Source organism: Rana temporaria, chromosome 2 (genome assembly GCF_905171775.1).
Source record: "Rana temporaria chromosome 2, aRanTem1.1, whole genome shotgun sequence".
Taxonomy (NCBI): Eukaryota; Metazoa; Chordata; class Amphibia; order Anura; family Ranidae; genus Rana; species Rana temporaria.
Genome location: NC_053490.1, coordinates 98,697,214 through 98,722,074, shown reverse-complemented (window position 1 = coordinate 98,722,074; position 24,861 = coordinate 98,697,214). Strand labels below are relative to the sequence as shown.

Sequence of the window (24,861 nt, the reverse complement as noted above, 5' to 3'; positions counted from 1 at the left end):
TGCTACCAATCTATCCAATCAACGCCGAGACTCCGCCGAGAAGAGGACGCTGGGGATGCGCAGAGCAGGTGAATGGACTCAGGTAAGTAAAACGCAGGGGGCTGGGGGGCCTATGAATACCAGGTGTTTTTTCACCTTAATGCATAGGCTGCATTAAAGAGGATGTCCACTGAAAAAAAAAATATTAAAAGTCAGCAGTTACAAATACTGCAGCTGCTGACTTTTAATATCAGCACACTTACCTGTCCTGGAGTCCAGCGACGTCCGCAGCAGAGGACGAGCGATCGCTCGTCACTCTGCTGCCCCCCCCCCCCGCCATCCTTGGTGAGGGAACCAGGAAGTGAAGCGCTCCGGCTTCACTGCCCGGTTTCCTACGGCGCCTGCTGATTGGCTCCCGCTGTGCTCTGGTGTTCCCAGAGCACAACGGGGGGGGGCGGGGGACGGGAGGTGACATCCTGCCTGCAGTCTTCCCGCAGACTGTGGCCGGAAGTGGGTGCAAATACCTGTCTGCACCCCCTTCCCCCCAAACGGTGTCAAATGTGACACCGGAGGGGGGGGGGGGGGTTCCGATCAGCAGGAATTCCACCTTAAGGTGGAGCTCCGCTTTAAGGTGAAAAAACACAAACCTTTACAACCCCTTTAATGCATTCTATGCATGAAGATAAAAAGCCTTCTGTGTACATCAGTCCCCCTCAGCCCCCCCAATACTTACCTGAGGTCCCTCTAGATCCAGTGATGTTGCAGGAATGTCTCAGCTGCCCAGGACTCCCCTCCTCCCCCTCATTAGCTGACAGCAGAGCGGCGCCATTAGTTCCTGCCAATCAAGGCCAGTCAGCGAATGAGGCGAGAAGGGGGGCAGGGCCGGGCTGTAGCTTTGTGTCTAAATGGACACAGGGAGTTGCGACGCGGCTCGGATGCACCCATAGCAAGCTGCTTGCTGTGGGGGCACTCGACAGAAGGGAGGGGCCAGGCAGGGCCATCTTTTCCATTGGGCGCGCTGGGCAGTTGCCCGGGGGCCCCCGCTTGCCTGGGGGGCCCCACTGGCTGCCCAGCAACTACAGTAAAAAATTGTGAAGAGTGACGGGTTAGAACTGCCCATGCCCAGTTTGCGGAAATCACAGAGAAGATCCGGTCCTCCACGAGTGCGGGGGGTTGCTGATGTAAAAAAATGTAAGGGGGCACTGATATAAAGGTTCCCCCTCCTATATTAGTGACCCCCCTTACCTTAGTGTATTTACTCACCAGAGTGCCCCCCACATCAGAGTTCCCCTTTACATCAGAGTCTGCAGGATTCTGCCTTACAATGCAAGGGGGAACTCAGTCTGCGGACCCTGATGTAAGTGGGAAAGAGAAAGCAGTGGACTCTGATATAATGTGGTCTCTGGTCACCAGAGCCCCCCTCCACATCAGAGTTCCCCCCTTAGATCATGATCTGCAGCGTTCCCCTTTACATAAGTGTTCCCTTTCACTGTAAGGGGGAATCCTGCAGACTCTGATGTAAGAGGAAACTCTGTGCTGGCTGGGTTATAGTAACCTGACCTTCATGTCAATGAAGACATTTTTTTTTTACTTTTGTTTAACTTAAACACATTGCTAATAGCACTAGCTACTGTATATGTTTATAGGTTAAATACTGACATTTGCATTGTTCGGCACTGAAAACTGTAATTTTAGGTACTTTTTTTGCACTGGCAGTAAAAAATGTGGTTCTGCCAGTAAATTTTATGATTTTTGTCAGTAAATTCTCGTGCGTGATTGTGTAGACAGGGCCCCTGTGCACTGTATTGCCCGGGGCCTATAATGTTCTTAAGATGACACTGGGGCCAGGAGAGCCAAAGAGGGACCCGAAAAAAGGAGGAGCCGAGTTGCTCTGTACAAATCCACTGCACAGAGCAGGTAAGTATAACATGTTTGTTATTTTTAACAACAAAAAAGACTTTACAATCACTTTAATTGAACAAGCAGAAGTTAAAAGCCGATTGGCTACTATACACAGATGAACCAGATTTTGCACTCTTCAGTTTTAGTAAATGAACACCAATGTATTTGGCAGCTACAATACCTATGGCTTCCTGAATACAGTGGTGCTGCCAAACTGCATCTGATAGTATACAGTCATTGTTGGCTGATAATTTTTCATCCAGCTCAGATTTTTAAATCAACTTTTGTCAAGCCTGGGGGGTGCTTGCAGGACCCCCACGGCTAGAAGTTTGTTCAATTCAGGCAGAATATGCCAAAATTTGATCAGCAGTCCTTTTCAGTCATGTAAAAATGAAAAAAAAAAAAGCAAGCTGCATAGTGTTGTACTAAAACCAATTAATCTGCCAGAAAATATTTCAGACCGGTATTGGTAAATGGTAACCTCTATATTTCTATCCTCTCAGGGTCTCTTACTGCACTGTAGTCTGCAGGAAGGTCTAGGATGGGGCTGTAATATCTGGCAGAACTGCCCGAATCACAAAGACTGCCTCCAGAAACAATTTGTGTGTTTCTAACAATGGATTTAGTGGTTTGCCCAAATTTTATTTATACTACATTATATCCTGTGGACCAGGTAAGCATGTGGTGGATCCCTGCAGAATACGCTGGATTCACCAATCATGTACATTTTTGTGAATAAAGCCTGGTACACCACACTAGGTTCTTTTCATTCAACCCAGCGGGCAGGAGAATAAAAAAAACCTGACAGATCGCTGTACTACACAAGCAATGTTACAGAACATGCTGGTTCAGTACTGGCAGCCATTGGTGGCAATCGTTGATCGGATGCCGGTCAGCTGCTTGTTTTCAAGAATGCTCATTCGAGAGATGCCGTTCATGAGATCCGCTTCTGTCAGACAGGCAGCTGTACACACGGGCCAAATGTTGTCCGGTTTTTACTGCAATGGCATGTGTACCTGCCATACCTCAGTATAAAATGGTAAGGGTTTTTTTTTTTGGTGGACTCTGACAGGTGAATTGGGACACACTGACTCTTTAAGATGCTCTTTTTATACCAAATTATATTACTGATCTTTTTGCCAATTAACCCAATTAGGTTACTCTTCCTTGTTGGAACCACTTTAACGTGGCTCTAAAGGCTGAAGTTTTTTTTTACCATCATGCATTCTATGCATGAAGGTAAAAAACCTTCAGTCTGCAGCTCTCTCCTCAGCCCTCCCTTATACTCACCGATCCCAATCCAGCAATGTGCAAGAAAACAGAAGCTCTCCCGGGTATCTCTCTCTCCTTATTGGTTCTCGCTGCGACCAATCACACTCATTGAGGAGGGAGCAGGGTTGGGGCCGAGCAGGGCTCTGTGTTTCTCATTGACACACAGAAGTAACTTAGGAGCGAGCATGCACTCAGCAGGGGGGAGGGGCCAGGAGCGCCTGTGGGGGACCTGAGAAAAGAAGGTAAAACTATTGCACAGAGGTAAGTATAACATACATGTTTGTTTTTAAGAAAAAAAATATTACCTTTACAAACACTTACATTTGACAGCTTTTTGTTGCCCTGTCCCAACTTTTTTGAGATGTGTTGCTGCAATCAATTTAAGAATGACCTTATATTTTCCTTAAAGCGGGGGGTTCACCCAAAAAAAATTTTTAACATTACATTCAGCCGAGTTGTCCTAATGACAATCGACTGTTTTTTTTTTTCCCCGTACATACCGTATTTTCACCGTCGCTTTCGGGTATATCTTCTCCGGGACTGGGCGTTCCTATCTGATTGACAGACTTCTGACCGTCGCATACAGCGCATCATGAGTTGCCGAAAGAAGCTGAACGTCGGTGCGGCTCTATACGGCGCCTGCGCACCGACGTTCGGCTTCTTCCGGCAACTCGTGACGCGTAGTATGCGACGGTCGGAAGCCTGTCAATCAGATAGGAACGCCCAGTCCCGCAGAAGACATACCTGGAAGCGGCGGTGAAAATACGGTATGTACGGGAAAAAAACAGCCGATTGACATTAGGACAACTCGGTAGAATGTAATGTTAAAAATTTATTTTTTGGGTGAACCTCCACTTTAAAATGGTACATTTCCTCAGTTTAAACACTTAATGTGTGTTTTTTATTATGAAGAAAATATGGGTTTCTGAAATTTGTAAATCATTGCATTCTGTTTTTATGTGCATTTTACACAGCGTACCAATTTTTGGAAATTGGGGTTGTACACTTAAACTCTTATGGGAAGACTGTTGTTAAAAACAAATGGTCTGGCAACATTGTTTCTTTAAAAATAGTATGCACATAGTCACTTGACAATTGCAAAAAAGTTACATTTTACCTAGCAAGAGATCGATCATGCTTTAGCACACTGGTCTCCAAACTGCAGCCCTGTAGCCGGATGTGGCGGTTTGCTTGCCAATATTTGGCCCCTGAGGCATTATTCTTGCCACTGACACCAGCAATGCAGCATAACTCCTGCCACGCACACTAACAATAGGGCACTATTTCTTTCACTGACACAAACAATGGAGTAGAATTCCTTTCACTGACAACCAAAATGGGGCATTATTCCTCCCAACGGCACCAACTATTTCTCCCTCCAATACCAAAGATCGGGCATTGTTTGCTCCCACTGGGCACAGTCTGCCCCCCCCCCCCCTAAAGTCTGAAGCACAGTAAATTGTCCCTTTCTTTATAAAGTTTGGAGACCCCTGCTTTAGCATAATAGTATCAAAAATGCATTTCAATGAAAACAAAAAACAGAAAAAAAAACACCATAACAAGGGACTGAAAATATGTGCCTAGAGCTGATGCGTTGACCATTGTTTCATGATAAATATAATTTTGGCTTTGCATTTCATCATTACTCAGAGGTTTCAGTAGCCATCAGAAAAACCAAAACCATTCCTGCTGGGCTGTTGCATTAAAATGTTAATTTTAGAGGTATACCTCACTACGCATATCTTACCAGCACTAATAAGGCTTATAAAATGTGTAAATTAGCTGTTTTTTGCCATTCACCGGCACAGGTAGCGTTAGAAAAAGAACATGGCATAGCTCCTTAAAATTTGCAAATCACAAGAATGAGGTTGATACTTTCATATTTCTTTTACGTATCTTGCTTAAAACCTAAAACCATAGCTGGCACCATATATTTATGCTATATATTTCTTGAAATTGACATATGCAGTTGGCATTTAGAAGATACCTTCCATAATGCGCTTTAATAAAACAAATTGTCAAAATGTTACTATATCAAAATAATTATTTTACACATTTTTTCATGTAAAGCCAGTGTTTAGTCTGAAAAAGCAGCAATACTGTCTCGGTTCTAATCCCGAAGGACTTCACAATTCAGATTCTTTGTCGTTTTCATTCAAGTAATATTCATCATCAGTTGTTGTATCAGTATCCGATTCTGAATTGGGAGGGACCACGCCCTCATATATGTTTAGAGTGGCTTTCAGATCATCATCAGGCTTGCAGCCTGTTTGATAAGAGTCCTCATTCCTCAAGGAGTTTGGATTTTTTAGAAAACTTGGCCTCCATAACCTGCCTTCAGTAAGTGATCTCTTTACATTATTTAAAAGTGCTTCCTGTTGCTCCTTTCCGAAAATTCCATAGTCTACAGCCTTAGCAGTGTATACAGGTGTTTTTTCATTGCCCATACTGCTATCTGGCCAATTATCATTCTCATCAATAATCTCAGCTGAATGTATCCTGTTAAGTGCGCCATTGTCACAGTAGATGCCTGAAGGACTTCTACCTTTCATATTCCCACCATAACTTTTCGAAGAAAAATTTCCATCACTTTTTCTTCTGATTTCAACCTCTTCCTCTTTGTAATCATGATTGACGCTTTTCAAACTTTTGGAGCGATACATATTGGAAGATTGAGAAGTTCTGCCCTCAGCTAAGCTTCCCTGTCCATAATAATGTCTGTCTACATGTGAAGAATAATTACCCTTTGGTGAATGGAATACAGATGGTGAATCAACGTCAGACTGCCCAATACATTCACCAAATGATTCACTTGACCGAGAGTTGCTGTTTTCTCTTTGTCCATTGTTGTCAAAGGAAAAAGTAAACCTCTTGGCATTTATAGGTTTCATTTTCTTCTGGACAAATTCGGAGTTGTAAGATGGTCTAGTAGCATAAGGCTGGCTTTGAGATTGTGGACTGAGTTTGGTTTCCATGCTTGGTGAGGTGTCTTTTGCATGGTGTGATTCACGTCTATTTGAACTTTTTGATTTATAGAATGATGGAATATCTTCTCTGTAAATTACTCCACCTCCAAATGAATCTTTATTGGCCAAACTATCTTCTTTTTCCACACAATTATGGATATTATTCACTTGCCTTTGCTGATAGTCAATTGAATTGCAACCTCCAGTAAAATGAAGATTATCGTAACCAAATGTTGGTGATAAAATGACATCATGGATTTCTGGAGTTATAGGAAATGTGTCTTCTCTTTTCGAATATACGTTACATCTGTCACGTGCCATAGCAACATCATTCTCAAGAATACTTCTCTCCAAATCCTGGAGATTACATTTCCTATTTGGTAAGGTGTAGAAAGTATTTTGGTTATGCCGGGGCGAAGTTCTTGTAGGACTATATTCATTTTGGTTTGTGGTATTTCTTTGTATCTTTAAGTCATTACCTCTGTGACCACAACCACTCTCAGAGATATGCAAAGAACTAAACTGGTCCTCCAAATTGAACTGGTCTGTCAAACTGAAATCAGTTGGAGTTGTTCCTGCACCAGGAAAGGGTGTGTTATTCTTATTCATTAGATTCGTTTGCAAAGGAATGAGATTAAAATTTAAAAGATGCTGTTGGTTTAAAGGAGTTTCACCTGAATCCAGTTCTTTGGTCAATACATTTTCAGGCGTGTATTGGGACGGTGATATTTTTCCCTTATTTTGGTAACTGAAGTCATGGTTTTCTTCAGCTTCTGAGCACCTATTTAATATCCTCTCCAAAAGAGCGCTGGGAGCTCGACTAGTTTCAAGAGTCTGATCAATGTTTTTCAAGTTATTCTGGGATACTTCTGACTGTCTTTTAGAAAATTTACGAGGTAAGGTGTAATAGATTGAAACAACCTTATGATATTCAACAGTATCAACATCAGGCTTTGAGGAATCTGTGTAACACGTTTCATAAATTTGAGTTCTTTCCGTTACTCCTTCAGAACTGTATGTTTTGGATGTTTGTTGAATTTCAGAAATGGTGTTGATTTCTACAGATCCGATATCATCAGACAGATTTTTACAAGTATAAATGTTTGGCTTCAGCCCACCTCCAGAAAACGGGGGGTTAGTGTCCTCGTTGGTATTAACACTCTTTTTGTATGGCTCTGGTGCCAGGCGCAACGGCTTTTTAAGTATGTTTGAGGACTTTTTATCTGTGCGCTCCTCCACAATCTGTCTGTTGGGAATGATAGTTATGCTTTGAATTCTGGGAGGCTCATTGATTTTAGTTATCTTGTTAGTTCTTTGTGGATTCAAATGGTTTTGGGACATTTCCTTTGCAGTTTCTACATCTTGTGTTCCTCTATCAATATTTTGTTGATTTTCTACTGAAATAAACACACTGTTAGAGCCATCAGCTTCACTACATTCCTTAGGAGTTTGTACTGTTTTGGAAAATGCTCTATTGTTATTTGTATCAGCTCCACGCTGGACATAATTTGACCGATTATTAACATACAATGCTTTATACCTTTGATATATGTCTAAATTAGGAGGATCAGTCTCTGGCATATGTAAGGCTTTTGTACCATCAATTTCTGTTACAGTGTCTGTCAAGAATGATACCCTTTCCAGCAATGGGATATCTTTTTCTTTTGATGTTCTGTCAATCGCTGGATCAAAAGAGCACATATTTAATGTTTCTAGAGAGTCCAAAGTTATTAAGTTTGGATCTTCAATCTGGCTTGTGAAATTCTGGGAACTGAAGTGGTTTCCTGAACACATAATGCGTGCATTATCAGACAATTTTGTGTTGGAAACAGAGGTTAAGGAGCTATTTTTGATTGATGGGGAACCGTCATCTGTGTAGAAGCATTGCTCATTTTCCTTATCAATTAAATCTGGAAGTGAAGATGCATTTCTTTTCTGATGCTTCAGCATATCAGACCTATACCCTTCTAAGTTATTGTCCTTTGAGCCCCGTCTTGATTTCAGCATTAAAAGTCTTTCAGCAATATCAGTGGAGAGTTTTTTTGAAGTTGTATCACTCCCACCAATGGGTTTTGAAGATGTAAACACATTTGTAAAAGGAGAATAATCTTTCTTTATATTATTAGGTTCAAATACATGTTTAGAACTTTGAAATGAAAACGTTGCTTTGTCCTGGTTAGTGAACAAAGGTCCAGTATAAGATGAATGGTTTTGTATAGATAGAAGAGAAGTGTCTTTTTGATTACTCTTGCCAACTATTCTCAAGTCTTCAGCAGTGGATGAACAATTCACTGTAGAATGAAGTGAAGCCTTTGGAACATCAACTTCCATGGGTTCCAATTCCGATAGGCCACCAGAATGTGTCTTGACAGGTTCTATTGTTTTTTTTTCAGTTTCATGTATGATTGTGAAGTCTACTGGAATGTTCTCACCTACATCCAAATTCTCTCTAAAAGGTTCAGTGTTGATTCTCAAGTCTTCAGCAGTGGATGAAAAATTCACTGTAGATTGAAGTGAAGCCTTTGGAACATCAACTTCCACAGGTTCCAATTCCGGTAGGCCACCAGAATGTGTCTTGACAGGTTCTATTGTTTTTATTTCAGTTTCATGTGCGATTGTGAAGTCTACAGGAAAGTTCTGACCTACATCCAAATTCTCTCTAAAAGGTTCAGTGTCGATTGCTGAAATATCCGTATTAGTAAAGATGTTCTCGGTTTGTGAATTCAAAGCATGTGGATCAGATATATTGCTTGTGAAAATAAAGTCTGCTACTTGATCCTGTAACTTACAAACATGATTATCTAGTGCTGGATGTTCATGTAAAATGTCCATAGGTTCTGTATCCTTGTCTGTTTTAGTCCTAGCACAAGAAGGTGGTTGGCTTGTGACTTTGTTTAACGTAAAAGAATTTTCCTTGTTCTCTTCCTCCCAGTGGCTGTTAGTTTGTGTCACAAATTTGGTTATGGATCCATGCCGACCAGAGTCTGTTGTGCAATATCCAGTGGGGGATTGATTTGAACTGTTTTGAGATGATCTACCTGTCAAGTCAATTTGATAATTGACTTTATGAAAATCATTAGAGCCCGAAGAAGTAACTCTGTTGGAATTGTAAAGATCAAATATTCGATTGTGCTGAGAAGTGTTACCGCAATTTGTAAGATCCAGAGCAGACCGTGTTCGAAAAGGTCTTTCGGACACCTCAGGTTGGCTAGAAGCTGATGATGTATTCCATCTGATTGAGGTGATGGGTATCCTTCTGGGCTTGTGAAGTTTGATCCTCTCTTGTTTTAAGTTCGCTGATGGTAAATCCAAGCTGCTTGAAGAAAATTTCCCAGAGATGGGTACAAAACCTGGTGGTTTACGGTGGGTATCCGAGCACAAAGAGGGGCTGTTATCATAGATACTCTTGCTGTAAGCTTCCGATTGTGATGTTGACCGATGCCTGATTGAGTACATTTCGTAAAACCTCCTTGGCTGGTATGTGGCGTGGGTGGTATGCGTTTCTCCCAAAGAGACTTTTTTTCTTGCATTATGAGAGGATAAAGTGCTGTATTCTTTCCTTGAGTCTGATGTATGGTGGTGTGAGCTTTCCGTGCTGTATGTATTGCCATATTTATAAGTTGATGCTATGCTAGTCCTCAATGGGTGGCTGCAACTTTGTTCTTGGGCAAGTTTTTGGTCCAGATCTCCTAAAACTAAAAATACAAAATGGTTAATGTGCATCCTACCATAATTTGAACATCATTTAGACAGTATCTATATTCTATGCATTTTTTATATATATTCATCATTCAGCTAACGGAACTAAGATCAGCTTAAGTTAAAGAGACTCTGATTATAAAACAAAAAAAAGCTGCTGCAGGTTTACAGTGAAGGATCTAGATGGGGCTCAGGTAAGTATCAGGGGCTGCTTCCTAGTGACAATGAGCGTCCACTGTGGGGACGCTCATTGTTTAATGTTAGGACCACAGACTACAGTGTGCCTTGGTGCGGTTCTGTGGTTCACGCATGCGTTTGCAAATGCGTGCGAACAAAACCCCTGTTTTTAACGCATACTGTTAGACAGGTTAATTTGGTTGTTCTGCAGGCCGGTCGGCAAGGAGGCTTGGTTTTTCCCTGGGCATTCCCCAGGTTTTGTTATCTGTGTTAGCCTTCCTATGCCACTTACTTCGATTGCCAGCAATAGATGGGGGCGGTGGATCTTAGATGCAATACTTCGGCGCCTGCTGGGTGGAGTTCGCATCGTTTTCAGCGTTGGGTATGCAAATGAGCTTTTTCAGACGATCCACGAACGTACGCGCGGTCGTCGCATTCTTTTACGTTGTCTGTAGTCGGCTTTTTCCGGCGTATAGTTAAAGCTGCTATTTTGTGGCGTATAAATAGACTTGCCATGTTAAAGTATGGCCGTCATTCCCGCGTCGAAATTTGAATTTTTTTTGCGCAAGTCGTCCGTGAATAGGGATGGACGCAAGTCACGTCTAAGTTAAAAAAATTACGTCGTTGCGACGTCATTTAGCGCAATGCACAGCGGGAAATTTAGGAACGACGCATGCGCAGTACGTTCGGCGCGGGAACGCGCCTAATTTAAATGATCAACGCCCCCTACCCGGATCATTTGAATTAGGCGGGCTTGCGCCGTGGAATTTACGCTACGCCGCCGCAACTTTACAGGCAAGTGCTTTGTGAATCAAGCACTTGCCCGTAAAACTTGCGGCGGCGTAACGTAAATGCGATACGTTACACCGCCGCAGATCTACGTGAATCTGCCCCTTTATTTCTCTACACATTACATTATTTTTCATTACATTTTTTTAAGTTTGACTGAAGCAAAGAGTATTACGTCTTATTTTATTGCCATCTTGTTTGAAATCCTAATGTTTAGGGGTTGTAAGGAATTGTGATCTTTATTCTAAGCAAAAAAATAGAGATTCTCATTTTATCCAGAATCGTGCAGCGCATTTATTTTATATATATATATATATATATATATCTATATATCTATATCTATATCTATATCTATATCTACCGTATTTGCCGGTGTATAAGGCGACCGGGCGTTTAAGACGACCCCCTAATTTTACAGGTTTTTAAGATTTTTTGCCTGTACTCACCGTATAAGACGACCCCCCTTCCGAGGCTTCCGACGCTTCATATTTCTTCCTTCTGGAGCCATATTCTTCATCCTTCTTGCTGGAGCCGGAGCCAATCACAGCAAGCGATGTATTCTATTAATGAATACAAAGCCTGCTCGGATTGGCAGAGGTTGTTACTCCATTTTGAGCAAGCTCTGTATTCATTTGAATACATCGCTCACCGGGATTGGCTAAGCGGTATATACTGTATGTAGCCAAAGCTTCATACAGTATTACCGCACATCCAGCAGGCATCCGAGCAGCTGACCCGGCGTATAAGACGACCCCTGCTTTTTGGCCATTTTTTTTAAGTGTAAAAGGTAGTCTTATACGCCAGCAAATACAGTATATAAAAATAATACACACATACATGCACAGTGGATATAAAAAGTCTACACACCCCTGTTAAAACATCAGGTTTCTGAGGTGTAAAAAAAACCAATACAAAGATAAATAATTTCAGGGCTTTTTCCTTCTTGAATCTATATATAAACTGTACAACTCAGTTGAACAACAAACTGAAATCTTTTAGGAGGGAAGTAAAAATAAAAAAATAAAATAATATGGTTGCATAAGTGTGCACACCCTTAAACTAATACTTTATTGAAGCACTTTTGATTTTTATTACAGCACTCAGTCTTTTTGGGTAAGAGTCTATCAGCGTGCCACATCTTGACTTGGCAATATTTGCCCACTCTTCTTTGCAAAAACACTCCAAATCTAACAGATTGCGAGGGCATCTCCTGTGCACAGCCCTCTTCAGATGACCCCACAGATTCAGGTTTGGGCTCTGGCTGGGCCATTCCAAAACTTTATTCTCCCTCTGGTGAAGTCATTCCTTTGTTGATTTGGATGTATGTTTTGGGTTGTTGTCATGCTGAAAGATGAAGTTCCTCTTTATGTTCGGCTTTCTAGCAGAAACCTGAAGGTTTTGTGCCAATATTGACTGGTATTTGGAACTGTTTATAATTCCCTCTACCTTGACTAAGGCCCCTATAACAGCGAAAGAAAAACAGCCCCAAAGCATAATTCTTCCACCACCATGCTTCACTATGGGTATGGTGTTCCTTTGGTGATGTTCAGAGTTGTTTTTGCCAAAACATATCTTTTGGAATTATGGCCAAAAAGTTCAACCATGGTTTCATCAGAGCATAACACAATTTCCCCACATGCTTTTGGGAGACTTCAGATGCGTTTTTGCAAAATGTAGCCAGGCTTGGATGTTTTTCTTTATAAGAAAAGGCTTTCGTCTTGCCACTCTGCCCCATATCCCAGACATATGAAGAATATGAGAGATAATTGTCACATGTACCACACAGCCAGTACTTGCCAGAAATTCCTGCAGCTCCTTTAATGTCTTTGTAGGCCTCTTGGCAGCCTCCTTGACCATTTTTCTTCTCGTCTTGTCATCAATTTTGAAGGGACGGCTAGTCCTTGGTAATGTCACTGTTGTGCCATATTTTCTCCACTTTATGATCACAGTGTGTTTCATGGTATATCTAATGCATTGGACATTCTTTTGTACCCTTTGACTGACTGATACCTTTGAAACAATGAACTCCCTCTGATGCTTTGAAAGCTCGCTGCGGACAATGGCTTTTGCTGTAGGATGCGACTAAGAAAATGTCAGGAAAGACCTACTAGAACAGCTGAACTTTATTTTGGGTTAATCAGAGGCACTTTAAATGATGCCAGGTGTGTACTGACTCCGATTTAAAATGAGATTGAATGATATTACTTCTGAACACAGCTACACCCCCAGTTATAAGAGGGTATTCACACTTATCCAACCATATAATTTTAGTTTTACTTCTCCCTCTCTCACCCTAAAAGATTTCAGTTTGTTTTTCAATTAAGTTGTACAGTTTATAGGTCACATTAAAGGTGGGAAAAGTTCTGCAATGGATTTATCTTTGTCTCTTTTTTTTTACATTGCAGAAACCTGACATTTTAACAGGGGTGGGTAGACTTTTTATATCTACTGTGTGTGTGTAATATTATATATTGGCTGAATGGTGGTGGGGCAGACTGTAAGCAAAAGAATAAACCTAATAAGGCTGGCACATGGGTTGAGAACATTTCTGTAGCTGTGCTGGCAAGTTCAAGTTTTAATCGCAGTACACGTGACCACCCAACACCCAAAACTTTAATAAAAAATTAAAACGATCCACAATGTGTAATAAAAAAAATGAGCAGCCGAGAAAAAGAAAACATGTGAAAATAATTATGTTCGTGTGATGATGCTATAAATCACCGGTCATCAAAACACACAATACAGAACGTTACACACCCCACAGCCACCGAGTTGTGCTTTTCATGCTCTGCACTGCAGAAAACATTTTATTTTATTTCTGCCGTTCAGCTTTTAATGGGACAGCAGTCCCTCCTTGACTAACCTAGATAAAAAGGAATGTATGAGTCACTGTCATAATATTGCTCTTGTACTATATTTACCAATTATAGCACAGAGCCTGGATTTGCAGAGGCTGAGAAAAAGAATCATCCACGGGGGAATTACAAAAGTTGCGCAGGAGCTGCAAATGCAAAATATACACTATTTTCCTAAATGAATGCAACTATCATTAATCATATCCTTAGAGAAAAAGGTGGAGATGTGATGGAAAAAAATTTCCAATTGCAAAAAAATTTAAATAAAGTGTACAAATAACTATTTAAGCTGAGTTCCAGGAAAACCTCAAAATACATGTGAGCAAATCTGCAAAAAGGATGTGCAATTCTGTCCAGCCAATTTTGTACTTAATACACCTCTGCCATACAGCACAGCCAGAAACCTGATACTACTTTTTTCCCCAAGGGTAAAATTGCACCTACAGCCCTCCACTCAGCAGTTCCCAAACCAGCGAGATACACTATATTGCCAAAAGTATTGGGACACCTGCCTTTACACACGAACACATGAACTGTATTGGCATCCCAGTCTTAGTCCGTAGTGTTCAATATTGAGTTGGCCCACCCTTTGCAGCTTCAACCCTTCTGGAAAGGCCATCCACAATGTTTGAACATTCTTCCAGAAGCACATTTGGGAGGTCAGACACTGAAGTGGACGAGAAGGCCTGGCTCACAGTCTCCGCTCCAATTCATCCCAAAGGTTTTCTATCGGGTTGAGGTCAGGACTCAGGACAGTCAAGTTCCTCCACCCCAACCTCGCTCATCCATGTCTTTATGGACCTTGCATTGTGCACAGGTGCGCAGTCTTGTTGGAACAGGAAGGGGTCATCCCCAAACTCTTCCCACAAAGTTGGCAAAGTTGAGAGCAAGAAATTGATTGTCCAAAATATCTTGGTATGCCGACGCCTTAAAGTGGTTGTAAACCCCAAGGCCTTGAACACACGGTCGTTCCAAACTGATGAGAATGGTCCGAGGGACCGTTTTCATCAGTTCACCGCTGAAGTGGCCTGATGGTCTGATGTGTGTACACACCATCGTTCCAAAATCCGATCGGGTCAGAACGCGGTGACGTCAAACACACGACGTGCTGAATAAAACGAAGTTCAATGCTTCCAAGCATGCGTCGACTTGATTCTGAGCATGCGCGGGTTTTGAAACGATGCTTTTCTGTACTAACCATCGGTTTGGACCGATCGGGCAGCGGTCCATCGGTTCGGTTTTGAAGCCCACCGATGGGCTATACACACAGTCGGTTTGGACCGATGAAACTGAACCTCGGTCCATTCTCATCGGTTTTGTCCGACCGTGTGTACGGGGCCTTACAGACCACCTTTTTCTACAGGTAAGCCTTAATATAGGTAAGCCCCAGATATCTCCTAAACCTGCACGGTTTAGGAGATATCCCCTGCATCAGCATGTGCCGACGTCATTGGCACATGCGCACTGAAGCAACGGCACATTGCACGTTGCTTCAGCTAGTGTTCCGTTACGGGCCACTTCTGCACGCATTTGCGGGAGTGACGTCATCGCAGCTCTGGCCAATCAAAGCGCCAGAGCCCACGATACCTGAAAGCACATTTGTGAGGTCAGATACTGATGTGAACGAGAAGGCCTGGCTCGCAGTCTCTGCTCTAATTCATCTCAAAGGTGTTCTAATCAGGTTGAGGTCAAGACTCTGCAGGCCAGTCAAGTTTCTTCACCCCAAACTCTCTCATCCATGCTTTTGTGGACCTCGATTTGTACACTGGTCCAAATCATTTGTTGGAGAGGGATTTTGGTGTGGGGTTGTTTTTCAGGGGTTGCACTTGGCCCCTTGGTTCCAGTGAAGGGAACTCTTACACCCACAATAATAATAATAAAAACCTGCAAGACAAAAGCATAATGAGCTAATATGCATAGCACACTACACATGCTGATGCAGGGGATATCTCCTAAACTGTGCAGGTTTAGGAGATATCCGGGGTAGCTATAGGTAAGCCTTATTATAGGCCTGTAAGGGTTTACAACCACTTTAAGGCATCAGCATACCAAGACATTTTGGACAATTTCATACTCCCAACTTTGTGGGAACAGTTTGGGCATAGTCCCTTCCTGTTCCAACATGATTGCGCACCGGTGCACAAAGCAAGGTCCATAAAAGACATGGATGAGTGAGTTTGGGGTGGAGGAACTTGGCTGGCCTGAGTCCTGACCTCATCCCGATAGAACACCTTTGAGATGAATTAGAGTGGAGACTGCGAGCCAGGCCTTCTTGTCCATATCAGTGCCTGACCTCCCAAATGTGCTTCTGGAAGAATGGTCAAACATTACTATAGACAACGCTCCAAACCTTGTGGACAGCCTTCCCAGAAGAGTTAACCCTTTTATAGCTGAAAAGTGTGGGCCAACTCAATATTGAATCCTACAGACTAAGACGCCATTAAATAGGAAGTAAACCCTGATGGGGTTTACTTCCTCTATGTCACCCTGCAAATGTAAAGCATAATGGACTACTATGCATCGCATAGTAGCCCATTATGTGACACTTACCTGCAGGTGAAGCCCGCAATATCACTGTCTTCTCCGTGGCAGCGAGCATCCATTCTTCACCCCTCTTCTTCCAGGGGCCGCAGACTCCAGCTCTGTGACTGGCCGGAGTCACGTGACGTCACTCCCCTGCATGCACGCGGGAGCCACCTTTAACGACATGACCCTGGCTTAAAACGGCACAGCGTGCCCTTTCAAGATGGCGCATGCGCCATTGAAGGACACGGTCTTGGAGATATTGCAAGCACCTACAGGTAAGCCTTAATCTAGGCTTACCTGTAGGTTCTCCCAAACGATTTACAACCACTTCAAAGTGCATGTAAAGTCAGGTGACGCAATACTTTTGGTAATATAGTGTATATACAATGAGACTGCACACTGGCTTGTCAAAATCTCAACTGGCCCAAGATCATACTTCAGACTAATGCCTAGTACACACGATGAGAAAAATCAAAAAGCGATTGTTCTATAATCTGATCGGTAGTACACATCTTTCGAGAGACGATAATGACAGTTCATTTGAATGTATTTAGAGGGACAAAGACAAAAATTACAGTACAAATCCAAAAAATTAAAAATAATAAATCGGAAAACCAAGACCACCTATGCTCAGAAATGAAAGAATACATTACAACACATTACATCACTTACAAAGTTGTATTCGGTCATAACCAATTGGTTTTAAATATGAGACTAGCATGCAAAAAAAAAATATATACACACACATATATATATATATATATATATATATATACCGTATTTCCCCGAAAATAAGACGTAGTCCGAAAATAAGCCGTAGCGGGATTTCGACGCAAGATCGAAATATAAGCCATTCCCCCGAAAATAAGACGTAGTGATGGCCGTGTCGAATCCCCGAAAATAAGACGTAGTGATGGGCGTGTCGTATGCGTAGCGGCGCAGAGCGGTAAAAAACAGGTGATAGGCGTACTGTACTGGTGAGCAGCTCAGGAGCTGTAAAGAAGTCGTGCAGCCCTTCTTATCTGCTCCATCGTGACAGCTGCTACGGTGACCGGAGAGGTGTCGGCAGCACCATCAATAAGGTCAGCTCCCCCTATCAGGTCCCGGTCTGTGAAAGGGAAAGTAAAAAGTCTCCTCAGTGAAGTGAGGAGCAGGATGCTCTGTCCTCAGGGGAAGAAGTAAAGCTGCTCCCCAGCACTGACCAGCAACAGTCTCACACCCCACACAAACAAATGTAGATTGTTGTACCATACTTGCCGGTAATACAAATAAGACATCCCCCGAAAATAAGCCATAGTGTGTTTTCTTGAGAAAAAATAAATATAAGACGATGTCTTATTTTCGGGGACACACGGTATATATATATATATATATATATAATTTGTCCGATATTCTCATCGTGTGTACAAAGCTTAATTTTCCATAGGAAAATATGCGCTGGGTCGGCTGGTAAAATGTGTTTTGCTGAATCAGTCGTAGGCGAGTGTAAGACTGGCTGGGCAAGGGGGACTATAATACACTTTAAAGAATACAGCATAGTCATCTCTACACCTATAGAATGCGGATTGAATAATAATAAAGCAGCAACAAACACATAAATGATCAACTCTGTTTCTTCTGCTCTCCCCCTCTGTCTGTTGGCTCCTACTGCTGCTGTCTGAGGGCTACTTTGTAATGGATGGCGGGAGGTTCATGTCAAGGTAGATTTGGTTGTAAAGGCAGAAGGTTTATCTTAATGCATTCTATGCATTAAGATAAAAAGCCTTCTGTGTGCAGCAGCCCCCCCCCCTAATACTTACCCGAGGTCCATCTAGATCCAGTGATGTTGCACAAGAGACTTGGCTGTCTGGGACGCACCCTCCTCATTGGCTAAGACAGCAGCGTGGCGCCATTGGCTCCCACTGCTGTCAATCAAAGTTAGTGAGCCAGTCTCTGCCAGGACAGGCAGCCTACCGGATCCCGGTAGGCTGCCTGCCCTGGATCTGCTTTGAGCTGTGGTTGCAGTGCTCAACTGCCTCTCTTGTTTACATGTCATGCACAGTGGTCACCCGCTGTGTCAAGGAGCGGAGTCTGAAATGTACTTCAGCGTGCTGTGACAAAAGTCCCGCCTCCTCCTAGACCAGTTTGTGTGACAGAACACTGATCTAATGGCAGGAAATAGACACAGTGTTCTGCCTATAACACAAGCATTCATAGACACAGTGACGCTGCATTGATGGACACAGTGACGCTGCATTGATGGACACAGTGACGCTGCATTGATGGACACAGTGAGGCTGCATGGAAGGACACAGTGAGGCTGCATGGAAGGGCACAGTGAGGCTGCATGGAAGGGCACAGTGAGGCTGCATGGAAGGGCACAGTGAGGCTGCATGGAAGGGCACAGTGAGGCTGCATGGAAGGGCACAGTGAGACTTATTGATGGGCACAGTATAGCTGCATGAACGGGCACAGTGGGGCTGCATGGATGGGCACAGTGAGGCTGCATTCGATGGGCACAGTGAGGCTGCATTCGATGGGCACAGTGAGGCTGCATTCGATGGGCACAGTGAGGCTGCATTCGATGGGCACAGTGAGGCTGCATTCGATGGGCACAGTGAGGCTGCATTCGATGGGCACAGTGAGGCTGCATTCGATGGGCACAGTGAGGCTGCATTCGATGGGCACAGTGTATCATGCCCGCAGCCTCTGACATCTCCTGTATCATGTCTGCAGCCTCTAACCATTTCTTGTATCATGTCCACAACATCTGACCATCGCTTGTCTTATATCATGTCTGCAGTCTCCGAGGGAGTCTGGAGAGGAGTCAAGAGTGGGAGCGCAGCCAAGATGGGGGTCATGGGAGAAGTCAGATGTGTGTGGACCGTGGAGAGGAGACTATAAAATAAAACCAGAGCCACCAACCTGAAGTTGACTGCTGAGCCCTGCAGGGTGCACCTGAGAGGACAGTGACAGTGCCGCCAGGCCAGTCTGAGGGGGGGTCAATGATGCAAGGAGGGGAGTGAATACAATAATCTAAGGGGGCATCAATATGAAGGTTCCTTCTCATATCAGTAACACCCCCTTACCTTAGTGTATTTTTTCTGCAGAAGGTGGTCTCTGGTCACCAGTGTCCCCTGCACATTCCAAGAGTCCCTGGTGTCCCCCTTGATGACTGCCCTTTTCTGGCAGACGTCACAGGGGAATCTCAGGCCCCTCCCACTTCTCTCCATAGATCAAGGCTGGCCAACACAGGGGGGTCACGTGACCGCACAGCTGCGGTGTCAGAAACGGTATTAAGCCTTTTCATTTCTAACACTTGCACTATTGTTAATGGCTGCATATCTGCATGGCATACATGTAAAGTCACATAGTGACTTTACAAACACTTGAACACTGTTTAACAGCTTAAGGCGATGCAACTTTCTTTCCTGAAAACACAGCAATTACTACTGGCGCTGGCAATAATTGCATATATAAATCCGACATGCTGGTTGGATGGATCGACTTGGATACAATCAGCCTGCCCATAGATGGTTCCAATCTCGGCCGGTTCAGCAGAAACCTGACAAGATTCTAACCATCTATGGTCGGTTTTAGACTGTTCCAAACTGTTCAGACTAGCGTGTTTTTTTCCATTAACAGTGTTTAATAGTGACCGATTGAGAACAATTGCTCTTGGGTTACCTTGCTTGTAAAAATCTGTAAATGATAAAGCTTTCAATAAGAAGATTTGAAAACACATTTTTACAAGCCAGTATTGTCATTTTCCCAGAGGGCGGAAGTCCAAAGATAATGTTGTGTGAAAATTGCTTAGCAGCATTATCCCTGGAAGCGTTTCCAACCTAAGCTGGTACAAGCTGAATTCTCTAGTTTGGTGTAAAATAATAAACAATTTGCAGTTTTCTAACGCATAACTACTTTCTTTATAACAGCAGATGTGAAAATGGGCCCCTCCTTACCTTGGAAAGCTTCTCTCTGCAGCTGCACATCAGATGGGATATTTTGATTCACTTTTTTCTGTTGGGACTCAAAAAAGCCAGCGATCTGTTTTACGCTTCTTGCTGACTGGTAGATTTCAAACTGCAATAAAAAAATATAAAAGGAAACATGAAAAAAAATCAGTCACAGAATCACATGACAATGGAAATCACATTGTTTTTAATGATGTCCATTCACATCAATACAACTAAGCATGGCGTGATTTTGGAAAAGGTTCTTGTACTACTGCGATTCCAGCGTGATTTTTGCCCTATAGCATATTCAAGCCATTTCCAAGTTGCACTATATAATTGCACCTAAAATTGGATCAAAATCTGATGGCACCAGTGTGAACCTCGCCTTAATGTTCAGACACCATAGTCTTATTATTAGTATACAGGATTTATATAGCGCCAACAGTTTGCGCAGCGCTTTACATCAGGGAAGACAGTACAGTCACAATACAATTCAATACAGGAGGGATCAGAGGGCCCTGCTCGTTAGAGCTTACAATCTAGAATAGACCACAGATCTCTCCATATTCTATTACATGCCTATTACTGTGACAAGGATGTTTACATGCCTTGTGACAACAATAAAAGTGCTAAAAAAATAAATTACAGCAAAAGTGTAAAAATAAATAATTAAAAAAATTGTAAAGTGCCCCTATCCCCCCGCGTGCAAAGCTAAAGGCATGAGTCAGTCCCGCACGCATTAAAACAGCGATTGTCCCACATGAGCGTGGTATCACCGTGAACGTTAGATCATGGGCAGTAATTCTAGCACTAGACCTCCTCTCTAATTCTGAAGTGGTAAAAAGAAAAAAAATACTGATTGCTACATGTAAACAATAAGTGCCAGAAAAGGCCTGGAGCTAAAGTGGATATATTATTCACCAAGATCCTTCTTTATAGATACAGTATATCATTCACCACTATAAGCTTGAAGGGAATTGTTGCATTTTTGTGGGCTTTTTCCACAAACCTTCCCCTCAGCTAATTTTTTCATTTTTTTGTGTGTGTTTCATGCTTTTTTTACTACTCCAAAGCTCCTCTCAAAAATGCAAGTTTGGTGGGGGTTTTCTGCCTGTAAGCTAATATGCCTCTAAACTCCTGAATAAAACCATAGTGTGCATGGACACATTGGCTAACATGGAGGAGAGTTTCCATGCAGAAAAAAAATGAGAGCTCAAAACCCTCTAGGACAGTGGTTCTCAACCTTCTAGGGCCGTGACCCATTGATAAAATTTCCCAAGTTGTGGGGACCCCTAAAAGTAAAATTATTTTCGTAGCGTGGGTTGTCAGCACCCAAGGCAAGACAAGTAATTTACGCCCCTAACCCACAGACATTTAGCGCTCCCTGAGTCCTTTTAATGGCAACTATAATCGCAGGTAGTGTCACTCACTGTCTCCGGCTTCACTGTGTCTCCAGCTCTGTGGTGTATCGTAGCAGTGACACCTATGCTGAAATCAGGAGATAGGGTCTCCTCCAGCCCCTCCCACTTCACATTCCTTACCAGTCAGCTGACCTCTAGTCTTTGACCCCCCCCAGCCATGCCGTAAACTGAATGGGCACCTGCGAAGAGGCTGAGTGGGCAGCTGCGGGCTCCAGGAACAGCCCAGATGGGTGGCCACATGCTCCAGCAATAGCCCTGCTGGGTGGCTGCAAAAATGCAGGAGGTGAGTGATGCGGGCTTCAGGAACAGCCCAGGATTCGGTGACCCCTGGTAAATTATCATTTGACCCCCGAGGGGGTCCCGACCTCCAGGTTGAGAACCAATGCTCTAGGAGCAACTTCTTTGAGATGCAGTGTGCATGAGCCCTAGGGGGTTATTTACTAAAGGCAAATCCACTTTGCACTACAAGTGCAAAGTGCACTTGAAATTACACTGAAAGTGCACTTGGAAGTGCAGTGGCTGTAGATCCGAGGGGGACATGCAAGGAAAAAAAAAGCATTTTAGCTTGCACATGATTGGATGATAAAATCAGCAGAGCTTCCCCTCATTTCAGATCTACCCCTCAGATTTACAGCGACTGCACTTCCAAGTGCACTTTCAGTGCAATTTCAAGTGTAGTTTGCACTTGCAGTGCAAAGTGGATTTGCCTTTAGTAAATAACCCCCTTAGTGTCTATGTCGGTTATGTGTTTTATATACCCCAATTAATGGCTGTAGGCCCTATTGAACTTCACTGCCTGCGGGCAACTGTTCTGTCTTTTTGCCTTGCAGGTGCAGAAGTCACACAGGTTCCCTAGTAGACTGCAATGGGACTTTCCCGACTTGAGGAGCAGGAACATTAAAAGTGTAGGCTATACATTCTGTGTCACATCTAGATCTCTAATTCCACCTATAATATGGAAATGCCCATCAATGACCTAGAGGCATTTCAAAACGAAGAAAACTGTAAAATCAGCCACCTTACAATACCGGTCCTCATGTATGAAGCAACTCTATGGTGATATGTCCCTGTTTTTCCCCTATCAACAGGTCACCCTTTCAATTTCCCTTTCAATTTCTTAGTGAAGAGAAGAGATACCTGATGGCATGGAGGAAACTGAAACACTTCTTTAAAGTGCTTCATATGTGAGGCCTACAATAATAGTCACAAACACTTCACCTGATGGAATTCAGCTAATTGTGGTAGAATCTCTAGCAACCTCACCCACCTTCTTTTTCACTGGCTCAGTGTTTGGAGGTGGCCGGTTCAAGGTTGAGAAGATGTTGAATCTACAGGGAAAAAGAGACCTCATTATGATGATTTTTCATATACCATAAAAAGACCCTGGTATGAAAAAAAGCAGTGTAACAAAAGCCAGTCAACCTTATCAAATAGTACAAAGCAATTACATAACACCAGTTTTATATAATAAAATGTCCTCCAGAGTTGAACAACACTGAGGAGCTCCAAGAAGTATTTATCACTATAACATGACTACTCAAGCTCATACACATGTGCTTTTGACATTGTGTTTCCTAAATTATTAGTAGTACAGACTAATGCCTTGTACACACGACCGGTTTTCCCGACGAGAAAACTGCCATTTTTTAATTGGTTGGGAAATGCTCCATAGCAGTTTTTCCGCCGAGAAAACTGCCCGCAAAAAAATTCGAACCTTTTTCCCGTCAGTCTTTTTCTCGTTGCAAAAAACGCTTGTGTGTATGCTTTTCCGAAGGGAAAAATAATGTGCCTGCTCAGAATCAAGTATGAGACGGGAGCACTCTTTCTGGTAAAACTAGCGTTCGTAATGGAGATAGCACATTCGTCATGCTGTAACGGACTGAAAAGCATGAAGGAGCGAATCGTCTCTCACCAAACTTTTACTAACATGAGGATCAGCAAAAGCAGCCCAAAGGGTGGCGCCATTTGAATGGAATGTCCCCTTTATAGCGCCATTGTACGTGTTGGACGTCACCGCGCTTTGGTCAAGCGTTTTTTTGGACTGAACGTGTGTATGCAAGGCAGGCTTGAGAGGAATCACTTCGGGAAAAACGGCGGGTTTTGGAAAACCGGTCGTGTGTACAGGGCATAAGATTTATAGAAACAAGACAGTAAAGGCGTGTAACTCTTCCATATGGATATGTAGGAGGGAGGTCTATATAGTGATAGCAATACATGCGCAAGCGCCTTCAAAGTACAGGCATAGGTTTGAACTATGGGATACAGAGAACATACCACAAGCACCTCCATGCTGTTTAAATGTTGTACAGCAGAAGCTGGGAAATGCAGGATGAATGCAAGGAATACAGTGGTGAAAATAATTATTTGATCCCCTGCAGATTTTGTATGTTTGCCCATTTACAAATAAATTATACAGACAGAATATCAACCACAAATCCACAAAAAACACACAATACAAATGTTATAAATTGAGTTGCAGTTCCATAAGTATTACATCCCCTACCAACCAACAATAGTTCTGGCTCCCACAGACTGGCTTCAGTATGTGCACATGTAGTACACAGATTAGTCCTGTCAATTTAAAGTGGAGGTTCACCCAAAATATAAATTCTTAACATTAGATTTAGGCTAATTAAGGGGAGCAGAAACGGGTATTTTTTTTAAAATCAATGCCGTACTTACCGTTGTAGAGAAAGATGTTCTCCTGCCGCTTCCGGGTATGGGCTGCAGGACTGGGCGTTCCTATTTGATTGACAGCCTTCTGACCGTCGCATACAGCGTTTCACAAGTTTCCGAAAGTAGCCGAACGTCTGTGCGCAGGCGCCGTATAGAGCCACACCGACGTTTGGCTTCTTTCGGCAACTGGTGACGCGCTGTATGCGACCGTCGGAAGGCTGTCAATCAAATAGGAATGCCCAGTCCCGAAGATCATACCCGGAAGCAGCGGGAAAACATCTATCTCAAAAACGGTAAGTACGGCATTGATTTAAAAAAAAATACCCGTTTCTGCTCCCCTTAATTAGCCTAAATCTAATGTTAAATTTTTTTTTCCGGGTAAACTCCCGCTTTAAGAAGGTGTCCCCAACGTAGGGTGACCATACGTCCCCACTTTCTGGGGGACAGTCCCCTGGCTGAGGACCCTGTCCCTGGAAGCCTATCTGTCCCCAGTTTTGTCCCCAGATTGCAGGGGCGGACTAATGCAGCATACACACGATCGGACATTCCGACAACAAAACCGCAGATTTTTTTCTAACGGAATGTTGGCTTAAACAAGGTCACACAAATGTTGTCTGAAATTTCCGAATGTCAAGAACGCGGTGACATACAACACTACGAAGAG

The 24,861-nt window shown here is 43.1% G+C and overlaps 1 protein-coding gene across 2 annotated transcripts in view; it reads right to left on the bottom strand.

Annotated features, from left to right (window-relative positions):
* Positions 1 to 4,218: 4,218 nt before the first annotated feature.
* The window catches only part of EXPH5 (exophilin 5), a 139,335-nt gene continuing 118,692 nt past the window's right edge, over positions 4,219 to 24,861 (bottom strand). For both annotated transcript variants that reach the window (XM_040340570.1, XM_040340571.1), the window contains 3 exons: positions 22,789 to 22,849; positions 20,107 to 20,227; positions 4,219 to 9,814 (listed from right to left, as the gene is read on the bottom strand). In XM_040340570.1, the coding sequence (XP_040196504.1) occupies positions 5,280 to 9,814; positions 20,107 to 20,227; positions 22,789 to 22,849 (4,717 nt within the window). In that variant the 3' untranslated portion in view covers positions 4,219 to 5,279. The remainder of the gene's footprint in view (positions 9,815 to 20,106; positions 20,228 to 22,788; positions 22,850 to 24,861) is intronic.